The following is a 17812-nucleotide window of genomic DNA, read 5'->3' on the forward strand; positions in this document are numbered from 1 at the left end:
ACATGCGTAAGCTTCCAGATTATGATATAATACTATTGGCTAAACAAACATATTTCAAAGCTTTTGGAATGCTTGTCTAATAGTAAAAAAGTGTAATTTTATGAATTTTTCTATAAACAAAAGTCAGTCAGGATGAGATAAAATATAAAGCAAACCCCCAAATGCAATCGTTAGGGACATATTCTTGCATAGTTCAGCCATTCCTCGCTACGACGTATTTGATTCACTGTATGCCGTCTCCCTAAAACGAGTTTCTGTTTTCCCTTTCCGATGACACCCGGGCACGGGCAAAAGAAACAGGAAAACAATCTTCTTCAACCGCTTTAGCGACGTTTATAGCGTCGCGCCAGAAGATGGGCAAAAGGGCGAATGAAAAGTGTCTGATTTGCTTTGTCTGGATGGAGTAGTTGTATGCCAGTGGGTGTAAAATGGCATCCGGATCCGGTCGAGCCGGGAACCGAGGCAAGGAACAATGGTATAGGGAAAGTGTCAGGAAAAGTGGAATAGTTTTGTCAAGGTGTTTCGTTTTTCTATTGTCGTTCTATCGCCGTTTACCGACGGTGTTTGTAAGTGAAATGGTAATTTTTTTGTTTAAATTTCCGGCAGTGCAAATAGTTACTTACTCTATACGCTTCGTGTGAATGATCGTATATGTCAAACGAGATGTAACGAAAAGCCAGACAAATGAATTAATATGAGAATATGGGGCGTTTGATTTTTTTACCATAAATCTTTCAGCTTAACATCTAATTGGGGCATTTTTAAAGTAGTAAATTTTTGTGCGTTTTTTTTTCTTCTTCAAAAATATGAAAAAAAATTGCGAAGATGTTGTCTCAATTACCCAATTTTTCCCCTTTTATTTCGTGCAACAAAAACGAATTTAAAATTCTTCCAACACGCACGCACTTTTGCACGTAAACTGTTGTAATCGGTAACGGTAATAAATCATCACTTTCTATAACTGATCCCATCCGGATAAGTTAAACGGTATCATCGTAAAGAAACAAATTATCATTCAACCAATTCAAACGGTCTGAGCCGGAATGGTAACGAAGGCCTGCCCTGTCGTTAACATTTAATTGCCGCTTGTTGCGAAGCTATCATCACTAATTAGTGCCACCAAACAAAACAAAAAACCTGGCCAAAAACTTGAAACCACCACCCCATTCGCCGTTCGATTGTAATTTGTATTTTCGCACTTATTTTGCACGGCCAAAGTGCCATACCCATGACGAAGTGATGGCAAAGCATGTAGGTATACATATGAACTGACCCGAGGAAACCTCACTCACCTGCGTCACTAATGTGAAAACGAAAGGGAAGTCCGTAGCTAGCTGTGTTCAGTGACTGTGACTTGTCAAACAATGTGAAGATCCGTCACTGGCGTCCGTTCCGTTGCGCTTTTGCCTACCATAAAATCCACCACACGGCAATCTACAATGTTTAATCTAAGCCAAAAAAAAAGTATTCTCCAGCGGTAACATATTAACACTCCTAAGCGATGTCAGCTTTGTGTTGTGTCACCTTTGTCGGTGCTGTAAAAGTGAAAGTTTTGATCTTCTCAAGATGATCTACAAAAATTAAAACACCGAAAGACACATACATTACTTCGTTTGTTTTGTGTGGTATAATCTCAAATCTACTATATTAATACTAACATTACCAAGATCTACAACATAACAGGCTCGAGTCTTTTTTTTTTGTTTTTATACAAAATCATTTCACAAACGATCGATCATTTCACTCTTTGACGGGACTCGGAAAGCTATATCGAGCACGTCCACGAACGAACGGACAATAAATACCTTGGTGGGAATATCGTTAAAGCATCCGACATCCGACAGCAGACAGCATAAACACGAGTAGTGGAATGATTGAGCTCGCACGCATATCACTGCTCGCCCGCGATCGAGCACTGGCCTTGGCCAGATTGAGCGGGTACTTGTAGTTGTACTGTGCGTTGTACTGCCGCTTGACTGCATCCAGATCGGTCGGCAGCGGTAGGCACTGGCTCTCGAGGAAATTGATCGCACCGTCACTAGATTTAGCCAGTACACACAGTTCCAGCTGGGGATCGCCCTGTGGCCGAATGTCATTTCCATCGATCGCCAACGATCGGCTGGTGTACGCTACCGTCCGCTCGACAATGATGCGATTCGCCCGGTCGCGAATGTACACGTAGAAATCGGCCACATCGGAGGATGCCGCAACGTACCAGTTCACAAGCAACTGTCCACGGAAGCTGTAAGAAGACACACACCAAAAAAAAAAGATCGTTATTAACTTTTGTTTTCTCACCCCCCGGTTCTTCGTTGTAGAGACACTTACTATGCAATCTCACGGAAGCGTAGATCCGGCAGTGACTGGAACGCATCATCGGCAACAGCCGGAACACACGCCAACAGCTCATCGGACACATTGTACAGACGTTCGCCGGCTAGCAATTTCGGGGTGGCACACTCTAGCTCGCGGTAAAGTTCTCCGATCGATGGAAGCAACCGGAGATGGTGGAAGAGTGGTCGCATGTAGCAATCGCACAGTAGAGGATTGCCACCAAGCGCCACAGTTAGGTTGGAAACTTTCATCCTTCGCACAAGCTCCGGTTCAAAGTGCGTTAGCTCGTTCGCACGTAGATCGAGCAAGGTTAGATTGCGCACCTGCAGCAATGCCTCGTAGGACGCATTCCAGAGCTTGTTGTGATGCAGATAGAGTGTGGTAAAGTTTACCGGCATTCGAAAGATTTCATTCTCCAGCTTTAACAGCTCATTGTGCGAAAGATCTAGCGTTCTAAGGGACGTTAGATTGCCGAGCACGTTCGGACGAATATCTTTAATGTTGTTGTGGGACAGATTGAGATGGTGTACAGTTCCGGTGCCGACCTTCATGTCACCCGTTACGATCGACATTGTGTTGTAGCTTAAATCAATCGATCGTAACCGGTACGGGATGTACGGATCCGACGGGAAGGTCTTTCGCGTCACGAAGCTTATACGATTGTGACTTAGATTAATCTCATCCAGACTGAGACAATCGTCCAACAAACCGTGCGTCTTGTTGTCCAAAGAGCTGAGCAAGTTGTGCGACATATCGAGCCGTCGCAATGAAACCAACCCTAGAAATGCTCCGTTCGGGACTGAGCGAAGCGCATTGTTAGACATATTAAGCGTCAGTAGCTGCAACAGTCCATCGAAGGCACGCTCGGAAACGCTTGTCAGCCCATTATCGGTCAGCTGTAGTTCGAACAGAATGGGCAAACTTCCGAACGCACCTTTCGGCAGTTCGGTAATGTTGTTGTGCGCAAGATAGAGATACTGCATGGTGCCAAGGTCCGAGAAACTATCCTTCGGTATGGTGGAAATGCCGTTCGACTCCAGATGCAAACGCTGCAATGTAAGCAAACCCGCGAAACTTCCCCGGACAAGATTGTTCGCCAACCGATTGTGGTTTAGATCGAGACCAAGCAACGAATTCATGGTGGGCCATGTTTTCTCCGGTATTTCCGCTATTTCGTTGTGTGACAGATTTAGTTCGTTGAGTGAAATCGGTATCTGGAACACCTTCTCGAGCTTGTTGTACTGCATGTGCAGGAATCGCACACCCGTCGTTTTGGCAAGAGCTCCGCGGGTAATGTCACGCAGCCGGTTGTAGCTTAGATCCATCTCGAGCAACGTCGGCAGTGTGCCGAACGTGGATGGACCGATCTTTTCTAGCGCGTTGTGGCTCAGGTTGAGGTTACGCAGCGAGAGCAGGTTCTGAAAGACGGCATTGTAGATGTGCGAGATGTTGTTGTGCGACAGATCGATTGTGTGCAGTTCGTACAGCTTCGGGAAGGTGTTCTTCGGTATCTCGACGAGATTGTTGTACGACACGTTAAGAACCTTCAAACCGGTCATATTGGACAGTGGTAGCTGGGTCATGTTTGTGAGCAAATTGTGCGTTACGATCCATTCCGTCGCATATGTCGTTTCGTCGAAAGCGGTACGTGGAATGGCGCGGATCAGATTGTGGGACAGATCGAGCACTGTCATGTTGGCACAGTTGATGAACGATTTGGGTTCGATCGTTTCTAGCCGATTGTGCGAAATGTTGATGTGCGTTAGGTAAAGGTCTTTAAAGGCATCCTTTTGAATTTCCGTAATTTCATTTTCAGCCAGATCGATTAACTAAAAAACAGAGAGAGAAGGACGATAATAGTTAGACGATACTCTCTATTTCTTAGACAAACTAACTATACCTCAACATAATTCAGCTGGAAGAACATTTGATAGTCGACTTTCTTAATGCGATTTCGTGCTAAATCGATCGTCCCTATACGTGTGACCGATCCGAATGTTCCGCGTCCAACATCGCTTATCATGTTGTCACTCAGATAGAGTCGTCGCAAAAATCGCATCCCACGGAATGTGTTGGCATCAATTTTTCGGATCGCATTGGCAGCCATATTTACCACGCGCAACACTGTGTTACGTGCAAATGTACCTCTACAAAGAACGTTTAGTGTTATCTAGTACTAAAAACATAAATAAGGGAGAAATAATAAAGTACCTTGTAATTTCTGTCAGTGCATTGTTGGACACATTGCACCAAGTCATCTTGGTGAGGTCGGAAACATGGGACGCGTCAAGTTTCGTCAGGTTGTTGTAACTCAGATCGAGTATCTCCACCTCTCGCATGCCTTTAAACTGACCCTTCTTTAATGCCGTCAGCTGATTGCCATGCAGATCGAGTGTTTTCACTTTCTTTAAGCTCTGGAAATGTATTTTCTTCGTGAAACAGGTTGCAGAACATAATCAATTCCTTCGTAATACTTACACCGAATATGTCTGCAGCCAACTCTCCAAGAAGACCGTTAATCAGGTGTAGCTTCTCCAGGGTACCTTCATATTGTGCCCCAGCAAAGGAACCTTTCGATAGTGTCTCGATTTGATGTCCATCGATGTTGAGGACTTTCAGAAGGCCAAGAATTTTGAGTGCGGCCGTTGGGTACTGTGTAAGTTCGGTGTGTACAAGATGAAGCTCCTGCAGTGTATCGTTGATGCCATAGAAAGCATGATCCGCAATATTGGCAAGTGGTGTATCGATCATGTGCAGATGCTTAACCGACAACTTGTGTAGTAGCGTTCCGAAAAGATTCTCTGCGGGGAAAGAGTAAAGAGTTTTTTTTTCAAAATTGTGTTTTTTTTAATTAAAAGTAATAATGTGTGTGAATCATGTCGAGTATTGAACTGATTACGGTTGGGTTACAAGCCTCTATGCTTTCGTGCACGGTCATGAAGAAGGTGTGAACTTGCTTAGCTTATTTCCCCCATATAAACACGAAAACACGTTACTCCCGATTGCACTTTAAAGACCATAAAAGTAAGATCTTCAAAACAAACATTAAGTTAAACACTTTTTCAAAAAACAATACGCAAGCAGGTTGCACATATTTTATATGAAGTAAATGCCCTGTCAGCCCTTCGGTTTTATGAAAGCGTTTAGAGTAAGTTGTCACTACGGTTTTACGATCCGTGTCCGTTGACATAAACATGACTTATTTTTCACTCTCCACCGGAAACCTCCAGCACCGGATGACGGTCAATCGACCATGTCAGTGAAAAAGGGCTCTAGAGCTACGCGGCCTGTCACAGTCGAAGGGCTCGCAGTAACCAATTGGTAAGTGTTGCGGCCCTACAAACGGAACTACACGATACGGTATAAGACGTTTTGACGTTAAGCTGATACTCGGTAACCTGCACAAGCTGACCGCGTTTTGTCTTCGCTGCTGGCAGTAGTTCCGCTACTACACGGAAAGGTACGAATCGACGAACGAAATGTGTTTTTTTTTTCTTTCTACGGGGAGAAATTTCGGGCTGTTCATTTCACTTTTAAATCCAATGAAACTAATCCACATTTAGTTGACTGTGTTATGGATGAAAAGCGCAAACAAATGGTTTGTTTCTCTAGTGATGATCGGCCGATCGGTCGGTCAGTTGCATTTGCATTCTTAATTCTTCTGATGGAAGTATGCATACATTAGTTCATCAGCGGTGTGGCAACATGCAAACAGCTTTCTATTTTTTTTCTGACAGATTGTTTGAACAGATAGCGTGGTGATAAGGTGTTTTTAATTTAATATTCCCTTTCTATCCATCCATGGTGACTGTTGTGCTGTGAGCAGATATTTATATCTAAATGAATTTAATTAATTTTAGGTAATTTGAGTAGATTGATTTCATAACTTGTAAAATACATTTGTACGATCATTATAATTTCCATTCGCAGCTTGGTTTGGTGCTGTTAAAAAGAGCTTGTTTAACCTTGTTAAGAAAGTACAATCGAAGTAATAGAAATAAAAAAAAACCCAACGCTTTGTGCGCTCTGTTCCACATTTTCCCATTCGTTGAGCTGTCGGGAAACTTTCGTTGTGGTACTGTTTTTTGCTTTGCTTTGCATTAGTTTCTTCTCAAAAGCCTTCATGCCCTACCAGAATTGTACGGGAAGCGGCACAAACATAAACCGAGAGGTGTAGTAAAGATTTAGAGAAATGTATTAAAACAATTACGGGGCCTTGGTACCACCACTCGGTGATGCTTTCACGCCCCAAAACAGACGGAAAGACACACACACACACAAACGCGTACTCGATTCAAGTGAGCAAGCATTAGCATTAGCGGACAACGTGGGTAAATCTATAAAAGGGAACAAATAGTAATGGGGATGTGGGATGACTTTGGTTTGCTTCATTTCCTGTTGCAGATAAACTTGTTATGGCTTTAATCTGGGAAAGCTGAAAAAGATACGTATTTTAAATGTACGCTCCAACTATCTGGTGATACATTTGTTTATAATTCAATTTTTTTTCTTTAGTACAGATGAAACAGTACACCGAAACGACAGTTAAAGCATCATAATTGCTTTTAGTCCAGGGCCACTAGGTAGATGAAAGCAATTTGGCAGCCTAAAAGCTTCATCGAGGTGCAGCCAACCTTAGATGATTTATGAGCATCCTCTATCAGGCGCATTACACTGTCGTACCTTTATTTTTGCCAACTTCTCCTATAAGTAAGGGTGCGAAATAGCAAAACGGTTCCAATTGACCTCACCAAACTCTCCCAACGGTAGTGTGTCTGTGGAGATAATTTTATTCACAAATGCATCACCGCAAGAAAAGGTGAAAACAATGCTGCGTTTCGTACGGGAAAACCAAAACAAAAAAAACCCCCAAAAGGAAATCATATCAAGCGATAACGAGACACAATGTGCCTGCTGCAACAACACCGTTGATCTCATATGATGGCCGGGCTACAGGCAAAACGGGGGGATGGTTGTGAAGTAATTGGGTGAGCGGCTGGATTGCATTGCATTTGTGCAAATTCGTTCACTCTTTCTTCCTTTGTAGACTAACGCGTTGCATGTCACGTTCGTTCGTAGCTGTAGAGCGTGGTTGGGGTCTGGATTGTGGAATTTGGGACCGATTGGCCAACAAGAAACTACTTACTGATTTTGCATCGCTTCAAGCGAAGCTGAACGATCGGTACGTTCGTGCTGGCCAGGTTGATGAATGCTACCGAGAGGCTGGCCAGGTTGGAGTTTTCACACTGTACGTACAGTCCATCGTCCGTACCGTGGGTGCAGACGCAAGGATAGATGAGTTTTGTTCTGGAAAAAAATGATGTGCAATTGTAAGACTAAAGGCGGTCCATCATTCTTAACAGAGATGCATATTATTTGTCAGTAATGCTGAAAAAAAAACAGATGCTTTTTGGACATTTTATACGTCGTCGTACTGAGATTTAGTTGGAAACTTTAAATTTTTTAAAATGTGTTGACAAAAGGTCAGATATTTGAACGTAAAAAGGGACATAACAGCTTGCACGGAAGAGGCATTTTTTGAATACAAAAAATGCCTTTTTTAAGATACTGAAATTCCAAAGTTAAAATTACATTTAAATCGAACGAACCGTTAAACTAAGTACATGCTGTGGTATTTACTTACTTTTCCGGGCATTTATATTTCGGTCCAGGTGGTATATATTCTGCGTGGGCACACGGGGGACACACGGATAGCCACCCAACCCAAAGTGCTACAATTAAACCCAACCCATTGTATAGCCGACTGCCACGTTTTTGCTTCATTGTTCTGCGAGGCCGTATGGCCGTATCTTTCCAAGTGCGAGCTACACACTGAGACTTAGACTGAGATGCTGATTCTTGCTATGGGGAGGGACTCTTATTGCTTAAACGGTTCGGTCGCACTGTAAATCAATCTAGCTCACCATACACAAACGATCTTACATTGTTGGTGCACAAATAAAAAAAAAACACAAAACGACTACCTTTCGACATGGAACCAGGGCGGAGTGGACATTATTCGCTGACCTTGACGTTCATGTTGCCACCGTGCTTCGTAAGGTTCGTCGGTTTGTTTTCCGGCTTAGCGATACCGGTACCGATCACTGTACGGTGCTGAAATGATACACTGAATGAAACGGAAAGTAAATGTACAATATTCGCCAACAACACCTCTTTCGCTAAGGTGCTCGCTTGCAGTCCGGTTTAGTTTTTTCCTTCGCACACACACCAGTCTTTGACCACTTGTGATCTTTTCCATTCGTGTTTCTGTGTCGAGGAGATGCCGAAAGGTAACTAACCACCGCGTAACAAATATGTGAGATGGAAATAATCAACAATGACACCGTCACGTATATAACAAAATAATGGTTCATGTACCGAAGGTAATTTGCTTTAAATGCCATTCATTCTTTTCGTCGTTAGTTCATGTGAGAGGTAATGGTTTTTCTATGATAGAGCCCGTAGAAAAAAACCCAAAAATAATTGATCATCGACCACTTTTCACCAATTGTGATTGATTTGAGAGGTTTTCAACACTACTTCAAGCTTTGTTAATTACTGAAAAGACTTATAAAATCAACTTGATGTTTGTCAAAATTGTCAACATAAGTTTTACATTTTTGTCATTTTATTATTAATGCTATTAGCTGCAATGTATATCATAAAAAAACTCTGCGTACATAAAAGAAATCTCAACAAACATGATTGTTTTGCGCGATCATCTATTGGCAGCTTTCTACACTTCATGCTGTCTTCGTGTTGCAGATCGATTATAACTCCCGCAAAGACCGGCCGCCTTGCCCAGACCAGTTTGCCCAGAGAATCCTCAGTCAGTCAATGCCCCACAAGGGCACAATGGTCCCTTGAACATGGATCCACTTCACTACACATCGGAGACGAATTGCATCGATCTATCAGAGCGATCTCTCGCATTCGTGGGGTTCGTCGCTTTTCGCTCGCTTGTTGCTAGTGCAAATCTTTCGTATCAAAACTGTTTCACTTTCCTATCAACCAACTCGGACAATTCACTCAACAGTGAGCTATAATCATTCCCATTCCCTGTTGTTGTGTTTCATTAATTCAATCGAGTGATCACATACCCTCACAGACACACACAAACACAAATATATATATATAGAAAAACACACGTGCTGATCGTTTAATTGGAACGCTTTTTCTTCTTTCAACTAGTGGACGGTAGGACGGTAGGACACTAATGATGGTTAGTGGTGGTGTAAATTTTTCACATCACAGATCACGGACGCAAAAATGAGGAGATCACGCACGACTACGTTTTGCACGTGGACAAAAGAGGCACACCCGAGTGTCTCCTTTTCCTTTCTGCTTTACTGGCGTATCAGTTTCACCTAAAACTGATGGGTTTATTTTATGATTATGGTACGGGGTATGATTTACATTATGCCGTTGGTTTGTTTTATGCACAATCGTCCGGCTGCGCTATTTATGATCGTCGTAACGATCGTTAGGTTCGTGTGAAGTAGCGAACGAATCGTTATCAAGGCTATGGCAAAATAAATGTCACAAAAAATCATAGACCATAAGCAAAAGTTGTCGCTTTTTTGCGCTTGTTGGTGTCACTATTTAGCACGCATTCCGGACACGAATTGGGATCGAGTTGTAATCCTCGCTCAAGAAACATTTTTTGTCACTATTTCCAATCGGTGTCAGTAAGCCAACCGATCAGCTGGTTACGGCATTTTATCGGATCTACAAAATGGGTGCTAGCGATCACTCCAAATGTCACTCTGCATCCAATTGCACTGTGAACCTTCTAAGTGTAAACATTTTCATTCCTCAACAGCACTGAATTTGATTTTATTTTACTCAAGAATGGTAAACATACACTTTACTGCACAAATGATCAATTCGTCCAACACTTCTGTGTTGTAAATAGTGTAATCACCGAAGTCGCACTACAGCAAACTGAACCGAATGAATGTGAAAGTATGACTAAACCAGACGACGAGTGGATATGATGGTACCTCAAACTGGTTTTTTTTCATCCCCCTCTCTGTTTGTGGGGTTGCAGATCCATGTTGTTGGCATGTTGTTGCGAACGAGCATAACAAAAAGGAGAACAAAAAATAGCTAAATCTTCCGATCCATTGGATTAAATATAGTTGACAATTGATGTAATGGATATTTGTGATAATATATTGTTCACAAAAAGGAAAAAAATATGTCTGCTGAGGAAATGCAAGTAATTTTACAGAAAATTGAAGAAAATTAAAAAAATTAATTCCATTTTCCATTAAAATTGCCCAAGGTATATATTGGAAAATTCAAAAATCGGCCCTGCTCGAAAAATTGCTCGAAAAAAGCTGTTCGATCACATTTTGTTTACATCGGAGGTGTCAAAGCAAAAGTTTCAGATTCGTTATGTGAATTCCGTTGAATACTGTCATTATTTACAATTTATATAATTTACGCTATTCTGTTATGATAATCGTATGATGACTAACGTAATAGTTACATTTTTATACCATTTATAATCCTAAATAAAAAGATGGTTCGATACACATAAACAACATTCCCATCGGACAGCCCTGGCTTGCCGGCTCGATATGTCAAAACATTGTTTACTAGCGAACACGTTCCGCTGGTGCTGCGTAAAGTTGCATGGTGGTGTTTTTAGTGAAGTTTAAAGAAAATAGTGGAAAGTTCGGCTTCCCACTTGTCCATTAACACTAGGGAAAAGATTCTCCCTTCGACGGCACTATGCATGCCGAGGAAAAACACTGGAAAGAAGAGGGCAAAAACTACAAGAAAGTGCAACGTGCTCTGGAGGTTTGCATTGATAGCCTACCATCAAACGAGGGAGACGGCAATGTAATCAATTGATTTCCATTTTGCAGGAAAAATGGAAACTTGTGCCAGCCTTTTTGCAGGTGAAAGGATTGGTAAAGCAGCACATCGACTCGTTTAACTACTTCATCAATGTGGACATCAAAAAGATTGTGCAGGCGAACGAGGAGGTGAAAAGTGATGCCGATCCGTGCTTTTACCTGAAGTATCTGAACGTTCACGTCGGTAAGCCGGATGTGGAGGAAGGATTTAACAACACGAAATCAACCACTCCGCATGAATGTCGCCTGCGGGATATGACGTACTCGGCACCGATTACGGTTGACATTGAGTACACGAGAGGCACGCAGCGTGTCGTTCGGAATGGCTTGCTCATCGGTCGTATGCCGATAATGCTCCGGTCATCGAACTGTGTGTTGACCGGTAAATCCGACTACGAACTATCGAAAGTAAACGAATGTCCAATGGATCCGGGCGGTTACTTTATTATCCGCGGTACGGAAAAGGTTATTCTCATTCAGGAGCAATTAAGCTGGAACAAAATGATCACGGAAGACTATAACGGTGTAATCCAGTGCCAAGTGACGAGCTCGACGCATGAGAAAAAGTCCCGCACAATCTTGATCACCAAGCATGGACGGTACTATCTTAAGCACAACTCCATGACGGAGGAGATTCCCGTTGCAATCATCCTGAAAGCGATGGGCATTGCTTCGGACCAGGAAATAATGCAGCTGGTCGGCATCGATCCGGAAACCCAGAAGCGATTTGCACCGTCCTTGCTGGAAGCGGCCCATCATAAAGTGTTTACCCAGCAGCGTGCACTCGAGTACATGGGATCGAAGTTGATCGCGAAACGGTTTACTACAGCGGCTACGAAGTACAAAACGACAGCCGATGAGGCGCGTGATTTGTTGGCCACAACGATCTTGGCGCACGTTCCCGTGCCGAGCTTTAACTTTCAGGTGAAGGCGATCTATGTGGCGCTTATGATCCGTCGTGTGATGGCAGCCGAGTTGGATCGAAACTCCGTCGACGATCGCGATTACTACGGTAACAAGAGGCTCGAGCTTGCTGGTTCGCTTCTGTCCTTAATGTTCGAGGATCTGTTCAAACGCTTCAACTGGGAGCTAAAGATGATAGCAGACAAAAACATTCCGAAGATAAAGGCGGCCCAGTTTGATGTAGGAAAGCACATGCGGGAAGCGCTCATTACGTCCGGACTGGAGACGGCCATTTCAACCGGTAATTGGACGATCAAGCGCTTCAAGATGGAACGAGCAGGTGTCACGCAGGTGCTGTCAAGGCTGAGCTACATCTCCGCCCTCGGCATGATGACGCGCGTTAATTCGCAGTTTGAAAAGACACGCAAAGTGTCCGGTCCGCGTTCACTACAACCCAGCCAGTGGGGTATGCTTTGCCCGTCCGACACGCCCGAGGGAGAAGCTTGCGGGTTGGTGAAAAATTTGGCCCTTATGACGCACATTACCACCGAGGTAGATGAGGAACCGGTAATCCGGCTAGCGTACAATGCCGGTGTGGAGGATATTCGTCTGCTCGGCGGTGAAACGATCAACAATCCGAAGGTGTTCATGGTGTTCATTAACGGTAACATACTGGGCGTAACGATCGCCTACCGCCGACTGGTGGAGGTGTTTCGGATGATGCGTCGGCGCGGTCTTATCGGTGCGTTCGTATCGATCCATACCTCGTTTACGCAGCGCTGCGTTTACATTCACACTGACGGCGGTAGACTTTGTCGACCGTACATCATTGTGCAGGGCGGACGACCGCTCGTGCAGCAGGAGCACATCGAGCAGATGAAGCTGGGTTTGCGCAAATTCGATGATTTCCTGCACGACGGGCTGATCGAGTATCTGGATGTGAACGAGGAAAACGATTCCTTTATCGCCTACCAAGAGCGTGATATCGATCCGGAAAAGACAACGCACCTGGAAATTGAACCATTTACATTGCTGGGTGTTTGTGCCGGGTTGGTACCGTATCCGCACCACAACCAGAGTCCCCGTAACACATACCAGTGTGCTATGGGAAAGCAGGCGATGGGTATCATCGGTTATAATCAGAAAAACCGCATCGACACGCTGATGTACAACATTGTGTATCCGCAGAGTCCGATGGTACGTTCGCGAACGATCGAACTGACCAATTTCGATAAGCTGCCGGCAGGACAGAACGCAACGGTGGCCGTTATGAGCTACTCCGGGTATGATATTGAAGATGCGCTGATCCTCAACAAAGCCTCGATCGATCGTGGGTACGGCCGATGTCTCGTGTACAAGAACAGCAAGTGCACGATCAAGCGCTACAGTAACCAGACGTTCGATCGTATCATGGGTCCAATGAAGGATGCTCTGACGGGTAAAATTATCAGCAAACATGAATGTCTCGACACGGATGGTATCGTGTCGCCCGGGGAACGCCTCTCCTGTAAGCAGACAATGGTAAACAAGGAAATGCCCGCCGTTAAGTCGAACAATCCAATCGAACAGAAGGAATCGGGCCAACAGCCAATCGCGTACAGTGCTGTACCGATCACATACAAAGGCACCGAACCGAGTTATGCCGAGCGGGTGCTTGTGTCCACCAACAACGAGGAAGAGTTTCTGGTGAAAATTCTGTTGCGTCAAACGCGACGACCCGAAATCGGTGATAAGTTTAGCTCCCGCCACGGACAGAAAGGTGTGACGGGGCTGATCGTGGAGCAGGAAGATCTTCCGTTCAACGATTACGGCATGTCGCCGGATATGGTGATGAATCCGCACGGTTTTCCCTCCCGTATGACGGTGGGCAAAACGCTCGAGCTGCTGGGCAGTAAGGCGGGCGTGCTGGAGGGCAAATTTCACTACGGCACCGCGTTCGGTGGATCGAAGTGTCAGGATCTGCAGGACGAGCTGTTCAAGCATGGATTTAACTATCTCGGTAAGGACGTTTTCTACTCGGGCATTACGGGCGAACCGCTCGAGATGTACATCTACTCGGGGCCGGTGTACTACCAGAAGCTGAAACACATGGTGCAGGACAAGATGCACGCACGTGCGCGTGGTCCGCGTGCAGTTTTGACGCGCCAACCAACGCAAGGCCGTAGTCGCGAGGGTGGCTTGCGGTTGGGCGAGATGGAACGCGACTGCTTGATCTCGTACGGTGCCAGCATGCTGATCATGGAACGGTTAATGATTTCATCCGATGCGTTCGATGTCGATGTGTGTAATGTTTGTGGCCGGCTGGCGTACTCGTCATGGTGTCACAACTGTCGCTCGTCGGCGAGTGTATCGAAAATATCCATGCCGTACGCATGCAAGCTACTGTTTCAGGAACTAACCAGCATGAACATTGTGCCGCGCTTGAAGTTGCAGAATTATTGAATCATGTAAAAGGAACTGATCGAATAGGGTAAATCTAAGATTTTTGGAATTTAAATAAAAAGGCATAAAGCAAGATATATAACTGCCAAACACAACTCCAGGCAGTACACTCAGAATATTACGCACGTGTATATATTTGCAAACTGCAAAGCACCTCGTTGCGAAGCTAATTCATTCCCTTGCCCTTTTCCTTCGCTGTGAAGTAAGCCACGTCGATGTTTAAACAGAATTGATTCAAATTGCTGTACTTGTGGATTGTTAATGCGAGCACGTTGTTAGGCAGCTTCATGGTGAAAATGCTATACAGATGTCCAAACACGAGTGCATCCAATTCCGTGGGGCTAAACGTGAGAGAACAGATAATTGTTATTGGCCGTCAAATTTGAAAAAAGAAACTCGCTCCTCCATACATACTTGTTGCCGAAGAAATACTGTTTATCGCCCAACCGTTCGCTCAAATCCTGACACAGATGATCCACATCCGCAATAACCTTCTCCAGGTTTACGTTCAAATAATCGGCCATACGTAGCTGCCGCTTTACGGCACTCTCCTTGCGCCAGTTTTGCACGTAGTTCAGTGGAAACGGAAACACGCATCCGTTGCGTTTCTTCGTAACCGTATCGCGTACATCTGCATCAATCCAGCTAATGTACTGCTCGGCATTGGTAAAGATGTGCTCCGCCAGGCAGATGAGCGAACGCATCAAATCTTTCTCGTCTGGGGAAAGGAGTGCGTTGAGCGATTTGTTAAAATTTTGCTCCACAAACGTCACGATGTGATCAAACTCGGCGTATATGAAGTTTTCCACCCGCAGCACGGGCAGCTTGGTCCGTTTGCCGCCGGGCGAGATGAATTCGGCGTTCGCCCGTTGCTGCAGGGCCACGGGAAGGTTTAGCATTTTTAGATAGGTTCGTACCGCCAGACAGCTAGCATTTTCGGCAAGCAGAATCTGTTCTTCTTCGTACGGTTGGTACAGAACGGCGTCCCGTGGCCAATCCTTCATGCCTGCAAAAGATCGGTGTTGTAAAATTACCCCCATTGGAAGCGATTCTGCAACGCACGACTCCCTTACCTGCAGTGGTTGTTTTCTTGTAAAAATTTTCTATTGTCGATGCCATTGCGTGTGAGAGGTAAGGGTGTGTTTCAGCACTTGACCGACACTACAGCAAACAATATAAAATAAACAATAGTCCACTTGTTATGTAAAATTATCTATTCCCGTGCCTGCAGCTGAAGAATGACGAAATCACAACAAAACGGCAAATGACAGCCACAAAAATGATTTTCTTCAAGGTTGTTAGACAGCACGGTGTGAATGGCGGGCTGTCAAGGTTGTTATGCGTTCTAACGCACATGTCAGCCGTTGATCATCACGTGCGTTTTGGTATTTTTGAATAAAAAGGAGAAATGTACTAATTTTATGACACCCCATCCTTCGACTTGCTTCATTGTATACACTAATATAGGTAATACAAAATGAAAATAAATACAATACTGCCAACACGCGATCTTTATTATAGCAGTTACATTTGTTATGTTGTTCTCTTAATTTACTGATCCCGTGGTCAAACAGGTCTGGAATTTTGTTTTAATCGTTTGTACGTAATACTCGATATCTAACACAGTGGATAAAGCACAAACATCTACCCTATGCGAAAGCGCCATCAGCTCCTGATCGATGAAGTGTGCATAGCTTTGGAAACGTGATTCGGCCGCCAAAAACTGCTCCCTCAATGATGTGTAATACTGCGAAAAAAATGGCATATTTCGATAAAGTATTTAAGAAATGCGATAGGACGTAACATTTCACTTACATTAGCCATGCAGGCAGCGGAACCTGTAGCACAGATAACACTCATCTGCACCGCACTGCTATCGGATATGGCAGCACGTTCCAGGATCGGTTCGGCTACCTTCACTAGATACTCCAGTGTTCTCAATTCCGGTTCACCACAGTACAGCAACTTTGCCACCGCTAGTGATTGGTCGTAATATGTGTAGACGTATCGCTTGAAACACAAATAAAGAAATGCATGCTCGGCGGACTGGCCGGCCGACGAAAGCAGTTCGGAGATACCCAAGCTAACCTCCTCGTCAATCCTTGTGCGGTAAGAGTCCATGGACATCACAACGGATTGGTACGTCGCTTCCAGTAGGGCATGAACATTCATTTTGAACGTTGCAATGAGCGCTGAATAATCTTTAAAATATTGCCCCAACTCTGGTGTTAGAGACAGCGTGGAAAGTTGTGCACGAACGCGTCTTAGTACCCGATTTGCTTGGGTTTGAAAGTTTAACTTTGTATCCACTATGGTACGTTGGAATACAGCGAGAAATGTTTCAATCGAAAGTCGCGTTGGGTTGGCTCTTGCTTGTGCTCCGCCATTCCGGGTGAGATCCATACCTTCCAGAGAATGCAACAGTCCCACCGTTACGGACGTTAATCCATGTACGCTTGAGTGCATGATAAAAGTCATGCCAGGATCGGCCATCACTACATCATTCTCCTGTTTTGTACGATCAATCAGTGATATCGCATCGATCTCCATACGGCGGTTATAATCCGCCATTTCTTTCAAAAAGTGCCTCTTCTCCAACCGAACCGCTTCCAGGGCAGTGCGGAGGGAAAGGTTTGTTAAATTGCCATTGGGAAGATTGTCGGTATTAGCTTGTGAATGCGTTACAAGGTCTTCCAATAGAGCTTCCGTTTGATTCCACATCGTACCGGCACGATCGATCGCTTCCCGGGTGTCAAGTGTATTATCCAATGAGTACAGTGCCAAGTGTTTGATGAGTTCATTTAGGCGAAGAATAAAATCTGTTGTCACGTAGAACGATGGATCAAGCCCGGCAGTAGATTGATTCCAACTCGTTTCTGGTTGTGGAATGTATGATGCTTTGCTGAACCGTTCCTTGGCAGTATCACACCAACTTGTTTTAAAGCACCAGATGGTACTGATGAGCAGTAACGGTAAAGATCGTTTCGCGATCATGTTCTTTTGCACAAATGTGTTCCTTTTTCGGTAATCTTTTAACTCACAACCGTCCTGTGTACTAGCGACACAGCTGAAGAATACACACTAAGGCTACATTTAAACGGTTTCTAGGTCTAGAGCTTTCACTCGCTACAAATAGTTTTCACTTTCAGTGCCCCTACCGCTCTCAGGTGATAACAATCACAACCGGCTGTGGCAACATAGCAACAAAATACGTACGATAAGAGATTTGGTACATTTTATCTGTTGAATATGTAAACAGAAACATT

At 44.4% G+C, this 17812-nt stretch overlaps 3 protein-coding genes across 3 annotated transcripts; 1 reads left to right on the plus strand and 2 right to left on the minus strand.

Annotated features, from left to right (window-relative positions):
* Window positions 1-1604: 1604 nt before the first annotated feature.
* Window positions 1605-10676, minus strand: LOC125762148 (chaoptin). Its single transcript, XM_049423965.1, has 7 exons — window positions 7979-10676; window positions 7481-7641; window positions 4813-5135; window positions 4546-4748; window positions 4235-4481; window positions 2329-4163; window positions 1605-2242 (listed from the first exon to the last, which is right to left on the minus strand). Exons 1-7 carry the CDS (start codon window positions 8116-8118, stop codon window positions 1822-1824), a joined length of 3330 nt encoding a protein of 1109 aa, XP_049279922.1. The 5' UTR covers window positions 8119-10676; the 3' UTR covers window positions 1605-1821.
* A 255-nt stretch (window positions 10677-10931) lies between these two features.
* On the plus strand, window positions 10932-14652 carry LOC125762147 (DNA-directed RNA polymerase III subunit RPC2). The gene is made up of 2 exons (XM_049423963.1): window positions 10932-11142; window positions 11211-14652. Exons 1-2 carry the CDS (start codon window positions 11074-11076, stop codon window positions 14544-14546), a joined length of 3405 nt encoding a protein of 1134 aa, XP_049279920.1. The 5' UTR covers window positions 10932-11073; the 3' UTR covers window positions 14547-14652.
* Window positions 14628-15799, minus strand: LOC125762196 (metaxin-2). Its single transcript, XM_049424042.1, has 3 exons — window positions 15620-15799; window positions 14961-15552; window positions 14628-14887 (listed from the first exon to the last, which is right to left on the minus strand). The coding sequence occupies exons 1-3, from the start codon at window positions 15663-15665 to the stop codon at window positions 14713-14715; spliced, it is 813 nt and encodes a 270-aa protein (XP_049279999.1). The 5' UTR covers window positions 15666-15799; the 3' UTR covers window positions 14628-14712.
* Window positions 15800-17812: the final 2013 nt, after the last annotated feature.

The sequence above is a fragment of the Anopheles funestus genome, chromosome 2RL (genome assembly GCF_943734845.2).
Source record: "Anopheles funestus chromosome 2RL, idAnoFuneDA-416_04, whole genome shotgun sequence".
Taxonomy (NCBI): Eukaryota; Metazoa; Arthropoda; class Insecta; order Diptera; family Culicidae; genus Anopheles; species Anopheles funestus.

What these genes read in the sequence shown, in the direction of transcription:
- LOC125762148 (XM_049423965.1), bottom strand. Translation starts at nt 8,118, where the DNA reads ATGAAGCAAAAACGTGGCAGTCGGCTATACAATGGGTTGGGTTTAATT. An exon ending in TGGCTGCAGACATATTCGGT is followed by an intron (nt 4,749 to 4,812) that starts GTAAGTATTACG and finishes ATACATTTCCAG; the next exon opens with AGCTTAAAGAAAGTGAAAAC. An exon ending in GCACTGACAGAAATTACAAG is followed by an intron (nt 4,482 to 4,545) that starts GTACTTTATTAT and finishes CGTTCTTTGTAG; the next exon opens with AGGTACATTTGCACGTAACA.
- LOC125762147 (XM_049423963.1), top strand. Translation starts at nt 11,074, where the DNA reads ATGCATGCCGAGGAAAAACACTGGAAAGAAGAGGGCAAAAACTACAAG. An exon ending in AAGTGCAACGTGCTCTGGAG is followed by an intron (nt 11,143 to 11,210) that starts GTTTGCATTGAT and finishes TCCATTTTGCAG; the next exon opens with GAAAAATGGAAACTTGTGCC.
- LOC125762196 (XM_049424042.1), bottom strand. Translation starts at nt 15,665, where the DNA reads ATGGCATCGACAATAGAAAATTTTTACAAGAAAACAACCACTGCAG. An exon ending in CAAGAAAACAACCACTGCAG is followed by an intron (nt 15,553 to 15,619) that starts GTAAGGGAGTCG and finishes GATCTTTTGCAG; the next exon opens with GCATGAAGGATTGGCCACGG. An exon ending in CAGTATTTCTTCGGCAACAA is followed by an intron (nt 14,888 to 14,960) that starts GTATGTATGGAG and finishes TCTCACGTTTAG; the next exon opens with CCCCACGGAATTGGATGCAC.